The 8419-nt window shown below is 38.7% G+C and overlaps 1 protein-coding gene across 2 annotated transcripts in view; it reads left to right on the plus strand.

The window, feature by feature from the left end:
* HEPACAM2 (HEPACAM family member 2) overlaps positions 1–7446 on the plus strand; it is a 28511-nt gene extending 21065 nt beyond the window's left edge. Inside the window, exons 9-10 of one of the 2 annotated variants that reach the window (XR_010435557.1) lie at positions 2241–3610; positions 5614–7446. Coding sequence is in view for 1 of the 2 variants with exons in the window: in XM_064677547.1 (XP_064533617.1) it covers positions 2241–2353; positions 5614–5623 (123 nt within the window). In the remaining variant the exon portion in view is untranslated. The remainder of the gene's footprint in view (positions 1–2240; positions 3611–5613) is intronic. The other variant, XM_064677547.1, reaches the window with a different exon arrangement.
* Positions 7447–8419: the final 973 nt, after the last annotated feature.

An 8419-nucleotide genomic window follows, 5' to 3' on the forward strand; every position in this document is an offset into this window, starting at 1 on the left:
AGAGGGGTTGCAGGTAGATGATCTTTAAGGTCCCTTCCAACCCAAACCTTCTATGATTCTATATCCCTTAGGCTGATCATATCACAATTTTGCAAGAATCAGGGCCTTGGTAGGTCAGAAGGGAGAGACTAGTGACAAGGACAACAGAATGGATGTACAAGCAAAGAAATCTATAATAATTTTCAGTAAAATTTCAAGGAGAAACTCCTCTGGTTTATGTTCCGTTACTCAGATTTGTAGTATTGCAGATAAAGTCGGCATTTGATCCACTCATTCACTGATTTGATCCACTGTCAGCCTGACCTCAGTGCCTGGCAAGGTTATGGAGCAGATCATTCTCAGTGCAATCACACAGCACCTACAGAATGGACAAGGGATCAGACCCAGCCAACACGGGTTTACGAAGGGCAGGTCCTGTCTGACCAACGTGATCTCCTTTTATGATCAGGTGACCTGCCTGGTGGATGAGGGGAAGGCTGTGGATGTTGTCTACATGGCCTTCAGCAAAGCCTTTGACACCGTCTCCCACAGCATATTCCTGAAAAAGCTGGCAGCCCAGGGCTTGGACAGGGGCACTCTGTGCTGGGGTAGGAACTGGCTGGAGGGCCGGGCCCAGAGAGTGGTGATGAACGGTTCTGCATCCAGTTGGCAACCGATCACTAGTGGTGTCCCCCAGGGATCAGTGTTGGACCCAGTTTTATTTAATATCTTTATTGATGATTTAGATGAGGAGATTGAGTCCACCATCAGCAAATTTGCAGATGACACTGAGTTGGGGGGAAGTGTCGATCAGCTGGAAGGCAGGAGGGCTCTGCAGAGGGACCTGAGCAGACTGGAGAGTTGGGCTGATTCCAACGGGATGAGGTTCAACAAGACCGAGTGCCGGGTCCTGCACTTTGGCCACAACAACCCCCTGCAGCACTACAGGCTGGGGACAGAGTGGCTGGAGAGCAGCCAGGCAGAAAGGGACCTGGGAGTTTGGATGGACAGGAAGCTGAACATGAGCCAGCAGTGTGCCCAGGTGGCCAAAAAGGCCAGTGGCATCCCGGCCTGTATCAGGAACAGTGTGGCCAACAGGTCCAGGGAAGTGATTCTTCCCCTGTACTCGACAGTGGTGAGGCCACACCTTGAGTACTGTGTCCAGTTCTGGGCCCCTCAGTTGAGGAAGGATATTGAGGTGCTGGAGCAGGTCCAGAGAAGAGCAACGAGGCTGGTGAAGGGACTTGAGCACAAATCCTATGAGGAGAGGCTGAGGGAGCTGGGGTTGTTCAGCCTGGAGAAGAGGACGCTCAGGGGAGACTTCATCACTCTCTACAACTCCCTGAAAGGAGGTTGTAGCCAGGTGGGGGTTGGTCTCTTCTCCCAGGCATCTATCAGTAAGACAAGAGGGCATGGTCTTAAGCTGTGCCAGGGGAGGTTTAGGTTGGATATTAGGAAGAAATTCTTTACAGAGAGGGTAATCAGGCATTGGAATGGGCTGCCCAGGGAAGTGGTGGATTCACTGTCCCTGGAGATTTTTAAGATGAGACTGGATGTGGCACTTAGTGCCATGGTCTGGGAACCACGGCGGTGTTGGATCAAGGGTTGGACTTGATGATCTCGGAGGTCCCTTCCAACTCAGCTGATTTTATGATTCTATGATTCTATGATTTTGGTTAGTAGAGAAAGGGGAAAATAAGAAAGTGGAGATAATGAAGAGCTGGAGGTAGGGTATAGGCAGAAAGACTGGGAATTTCTTATGGATGGGGAGTCTAGGTATGTCTGTTGTGTTGACATAAGATCAGATTAATATACTTAAGATATTGAACAATTTCATTACTACTTCATTTATGGAAATTCTTTGCACTTCTCTGTCTTTGACATGCTAGTGGGAGTTTTATGCTGAACCCATGCCCTGAATATTTTCTTCTTCTTTACTGTCTGTTCTTCTGCTCTCTCTTTATTGAATGTTTCTTTCTTGACTTGCGGTATGTTAATATAAAGTACTTGCTATATTAAATGCAGAAGTTGCATCCTAAATCTTTTAAGGTGCTAACTGAATTTAAAACTATTACTTGCCTTTTTATAAATGTTATGAATACTTACCCAAAATGAAATGTAAACTAATAGACATGACCTGTTCAAGCCACACAAAACATTGATGAAAAGTTAAAAAAAAGACAAGTTACATTATCAGTCTAATTTCTGTTAAATCTTTTCCTATTTTTACTTACAGTAGGAATACACTTTGCTACTTTTAGGTTTCAAGTCAATCTGTTCCTGGCTCTGACTTTGTCCCAGGCCAGGATATGCTTAATACGGTTTATGAAGTTATTCAGCACGTTCCTGACCAGCCGCAACAAGACCACCAACAGTAAGTTAAAGGCTGCATTCACTCATGTGGTAGCTCAAAGGCAAAAACTTCAGCATCTGGAACAATTTAAATTTTGGTAGCTGTTATTTGATTCCATTGAGAGGGGTAAGGAAGGAAAACAGGTAAAAGCTACACCAGTTTCTCCACCATTTCCTATCCAATTCCTCACTTTTCCTGAAGACACCAGTCTGTTGTTTCATCATGTCAGTTTTGTGTAAGTGTGAAAAAAAAGGTAAGATCTTCAAACACTATTTCAGATGAAAATTCCTGCGTAATTTAAGGTGGTAACTATAGCTTCACAGCACTGGGACATCAGCACTTCCTACTGAGCAGGTTAAATATTCAATCAAAGCAATTTAATTGGCAGCACAGCTTCCAGACCTGCCAGCCATGTGTCAAGTAGAGTTAGGGTGGGCTTTTTTGCCATGTTGAAACTGGTCAGCTGATCACTTATCAATGGTTATTAAAATAGCCACTGAAATATTAATTGCTAATATTAATATTAGTTGCTTGAGTAAGCAGTGTCTTTAGAGCAAAAGAATTTTGTTCTGCAGTACCTTGTCTGGGAACTCCACAAAAACACTTTTGCTGAGTTAAATACCAGGAAGGCCACAGCATGTTGTTCTTATGTGGTTAGTGTCTGGTAGACCTGGTTTTGTTCAAGTCACCTACTGTGTAGCGCTTCTTGGCATAAGAAGAGTGGATACACTGTAAAGTTTCTGTAATTGCAGTATAGCTGCCATAAATCTTTCGTGAATATTGAAAGTCTTTCTTACAAATTAAGAACAGGACACAAGACTTTATTTGGTAACAAGCCTATTATATCACATTGTCCATGTTTTTATGATGTGTTCTGTTTCTTTTTCGGTTGAAAAGAAAAATACACACTCTTACCCATATACTAATCAGTTGGCTTAATAATCACAATGTTTATGTGACTGCATTAGCATGCTGTACTTACAGTACAAAAAATTTTGTGCCAGTTTTATCTTCAACTGTGTGTCCAAATTACGTATGCAAACATACAGCCATGGTTGTAAAAACAAGTTGTGAGAAAGCAACAATGAATTACTAATTATGCTTTTGTTCTGCTTGGCATTTTTCACTTTGAACCCTAAGATGATTTTTGAAGCCAGATGTACAAAATAGCATTCATAAAGTACATATTTTTTTATTCTTCCCTCCTACATGTCTTCCTTCTCAATTCTCTCACTGATACATGACCCCTCTGAAAAAAGGAATGAATGCAACAAAAAGGTAACTTCAACTTTGTGACAGTTCAGATTTCAACTCAAACTTCGCAAAGCATATTCTGTAGTTGTAAAGAACTAATTTGCATAAACCTGTTTTGCTGCTCTTTTCATATTTCGTATTTTAAAAAAGAAACATAGGAACAAAATTTTCACTAATAACACAAAATCTGCTAAGCATGATACTGGGTAAACTACTCAGATTAGAAAGACCATGTTCATGAATTTTCCAATTCCTGACCTGCTGAGAAGGAACACTCTGAGTGATAAATAAATAAGGACAACAGTGAACACTGATGCTTACAGCAGGATGCTTCAGCATTCAGTATAAGGGAAAAACAAAACACCACAGAACAGGGAATAAAGCTGGGAAAGTAAATGCAAACTCCTGTAGTGCAAAGTAATGATTGCTTATGGATGAATCCCACAGACTTGGTATGCAACCATCTGTACAATAATCAGCAATATTCACGAGAAAAATGGTACAAAACTTGCTTGCACTCTGCTTATGGCAGGAATCTCTCTTTGTACAAAACAAAAAGAACAGATATGGGAGCCAAACAGGTTTATTAGTAAACTGATCATTTTGCTCTTATTCCCAGTGCTTCCAACTGGAACTGCTGTAATTTCATAAATTTATTAAAATAAATGTGCAAAGAAAAGTCAAAAGCAATGTTTCATTCTCAGATTTGCAGTCTGAAAATCCTTCAGATCCTCTCTTGAGTGTAACTTCACCAGCATTAGCTGGTGTTCTTTCTCTTGCTCTTAGAAATCCCAATGAGAGTACAAGCACATTCACAGACTAGCCAATGCCTAACACCTGGGAATAGCTTTTCCCTTCCACTTTTCTTTGTGCTTTTATCAGCATTTTTATCCTTTTATCCACACATGCACTTATGCCTTTGACACTCTAAACAGTTACAAAATTTTAAATGCACATCAGCTCTTAAAAGGTAAAAATACTGCTAAAAAATAATTAAACTCTTCAACTCTCTTGGGTTTGGACTGCTGGACTCATAACCTAATTGCAGTTGAAACATGAGGTGAGATGATAGCTGGCTGTGCAAAGTTTTATATTCATGTGTTCACATTAGTTGGTGTTCACAACAGTCTTTTGCAGATTCACCTCCTCTGCTCCTCAAAACAATCAAATGGAAAACTCAAAGTCAGATTTTGAGGAAACTGTTCTGCTCCATCTCTCCACAGTCAGTGGGAGTTACAGGACTGTCACATACTCAAGTATTTCATTAAGACTTTTTTAAGCCATGTTGGTTTGGGGGTTTTATGACATTTTTTTGCACATTTTTTTCAACAAAATATAAATTGTGTGACAAACAGGACAACAGGCTCTTCCACATATGAAAGAAATATGCAAGTGGCTGTAAATGCTAATGAGCTAGAGATTTAGCCAGCTTTTACAGATAAACACTGACAGCCCTCAACTGTTCTGATAACAGAAACTCTTTGTAACTTGGTTTTCATTTTCACTCCAAATGAAGATAATTTTACATCATCTCCCTCTCCTCTGATCCACAGTGTTTCTCTCAGATCAAGAATTAATCATTTCACAGATTTCTGCTCTGCCAGCTGCTGAAGAGCAGTGAGGATGCAAAGTCTTGCCAGGCATTTCAGCACAGGGTTTGTACTGTGGACTGCACTGACTCAGCCCACCATTACCACCACCCTTTAGCAAGTGCTCCAATACATTATTGTTGGTAATGCATGAGCAGCTTGAAATATCTGTACTGAAAGAGCAGCAATGCAGGGTGCCATATTAGCAATTATATTATCTATGGCTCAAATCTGTCTTGTCTTTTAAATATTAGACATATTATGCATACTGAAAATTCAGTCAATGGGTTGCAAATGTGAGCAGGCTGAAGAACTGTTTTACTTCTGTAATTAGAACTGCTGGTTTGTTTACATGTTTACAACAGTGTTTTTTTAAAGAAAAGAAAGGCAGCATTGTGGACAACTGTTATATATATCTATATATATGTTCTTTCCTAGATGTATATGAAGACATGGGAACAGGAAATCAAAGCATCTGCAAGTACTTCTTTTTCTTTATAACATACTGAAAGGAAATGCCAACAACTCCAAGAATGGCAAAGGCTTATGCCACCTTTGCTTGAAATAGCAATTTTTCTTCAGACTGACAGTCCCTTTCCTTGGGGTGCTCCAAACTGCCCATTTCTTAATTTTTTCTTTTTTAAAGTAATAATTCCCTGAAAAATACATGTATTTTTCATTAATTTCTTTTCCTTATTGGTGAACAGAAAAGACAAAGAGACAGCTTTAAAAATGCAGTATAAAACCTATATATTTTAGTAAAATAATCAGTAGAGGCACAAGAAGAAATCAGGCCCAAGATGCCACCCTCACTTGTTTTATTAAAAAATGGCAAAAATCGCATATGAGAGTTTTTCATTGGTGTTGACTTTTACAAGAATACTGCCATGAAAAGTAATAAATGCAATATGACAGATTGCAAAATACATTTGAGGTTTAAAATAAAGTCTTTTAACTCATTTAATGTGACACTGTATTTTAATTTACAAACATAGAAGCTGATCTGTCAGGCAGTTAGAATTTAAAAATGTACATATGTATATTATTCAAAATAATGTGTTCTCATTAAATTCTGTTTCCTTTGCATTTTAACTGTTTTTCTATTTTCTGCTGAAGAGCATGTTTCTCATTGACTAGGAGAACAAGTAATATTCAAGTTATTTCTTAAAGCTGCAGAATGTTCAGGCTACTTGCATATTAAAATTGTAATTCTCCAGTGCAAATGAAGCCTATCTTACTCCATTTAAACAGTGTGCTACAAGTACCTTCACAAATAGAGGAATACTCTTCCAGAATCTTCTATTAGCAGGCTTCTGAATCCTGCAGAAAAATTCACTATTATTTCCTCAGAGTCAGCTATTAGATGGTGTCAGTTGGCTGCAGCCAGGGAAAAGGGGAATTATGAACTGAATTAATCTGCAGGAAAAAAAAGGATACTTCAGTAACAGCTAATTGTGTGGGAAATCATTAGTGTGAGTAATGAGAAAGCATACAGTGTCTCCATCCTTTAAGACAGGCTGAATGGGATTATTTAAAACACTCTTGTTTATGAAAAATTATTTCCACTCATTTAAAGTACCTCCCTAATATGCATTTAGTAAACATTCTTCCTGTCTCCATCTTTAAAACACAAGGAAAAATAACACAGTTTTCAGTGAATATTCTGATCATAGTGATGCTGGAAAAAAGGGAAAAGGACATCTTCACCGTTGCATGTGAGGAAAATAGGATTTGGCATTTCACAGAGGCAGCTGATGCAACCCAAATATGCAAGAAGTACTGACGTAATCTAAAAGAATGTAGTCACCAGATTTGCTCCTTAAGAAATAACCCTCTGACATGAAGGCATCAGACAGAGGCTGTAAGTGTAAACATTTGGGCAAAATTCTAAAGTACTGAAGTTGTCCTAAAGGACTTACTTAGGAACTCAGGGGATTCCCCACAAATTCCCCCATCGTTCATTTAAAGCTGACTTCATCTGTGTGTTTCACATTGAGACAGCCCTTTGGGATGTGCGAAGTCTGATTTTCCGCTTCTTTTTCTTTTCTTGATGGAGTGCTCTGAAATGAGCATACAGATTTCTTGAGACCATTCCATCCAGACCATCTCAGACGTATAATGTCACTGCAGGGCCACAGGGCAGCAAGTGCAAATGGATTAAAAAAAAAATTACTGTTTCTGCATCTCTAGAGCCTTTGTATTTAAAACTGACAGTAGTATACATTTTTCTAAGTTCTTCTGATGAAAATAAAAAGAATTGGTTCAATATCAGTTCTGTTCTACATGCTTTTAAGCTCACTTAGGCCCATGCCTAAGTGCATTTTAAATTTCCCCAAACATTTTGCTTCAGAATCTGTGTATGTGTCTTCATAATGGATCAGCAAGCTGTTTTGGATTAAGCCATTTGTCAATAATGTGAGATGACCTCAGCAATCCAAGACAAAAGTCCACCCTAACAAACTTCTGCAAAATACCTGTAAAAATACCTGTAATTTTAATAAAATAATTTTGTTTATGCATTACATAATGCCTAATAGTTCTGTGGGTCCATTTATGGCTATGCATTTTCACTGGAAAGGTCACATAGCATTAGGTTGGTAGATAAGAAACAAAAATCTACCTGTTGAAAGTAAATTGTTCCCCAGGGGTTCTGTATGCAGGTCATGGTTGCCACAGTCTCACTCTCCACTTCCACATTCTCACTCTTCACTTACAACCAATATTTACAGAGAAAAACTCAACTGGTAGGGAAATTTATTTTATTATAGAAAGAAGAAATATTCATTGTCTGGGTTAAATAATTCTACTAGCCATGGCAGCAGAACCAGCTCTGCAAATAGAATTATGTTATTGCAAGGGACAGAAAGCAAACACAGGCAAGTTGCTTTCTGCTGATATTATATTGTTCTCATCTATTTTTCTTTCACTGCATCTTGTGTATTACTAGCTGTTAGCCAAACATCTATTGGTGGTTTAAACTCCTATTCAAACTGTGCTCATTCTTTACTGTTCTTCCAAAATCTGCACAGTGCATTGAGCTACTTTTCATGGAGAAATACTTTTGGTGGAGGTATAAAAACAATAAGCTATGGGGAAAAAACAAATTCTGAAATGTCATGTAATTTTAATGGATGAAAAAGGCAGCCTTTTCATATTGTATTCTTGCTCTTTTCTCCCTGGAACTACAACATTCAAAAGAGATTGATAAGTTTTTATTTATTAATGTAAAATCTTTTCCAAATTT

This window comes from Pseudopipra pipra, chromosome 1 (genome assembly GCF_036250125.1).
Source record: "Pseudopipra pipra isolate bDixPip1 chromosome 1, bDixPip1.hap1, whole genome shotgun sequence".
NCBI classification, from domain to species: Eukaryota; Metazoa; Chordata; class Aves; order Passeriformes; family Pipridae; genus Pseudopipra; species Pseudopipra pipra.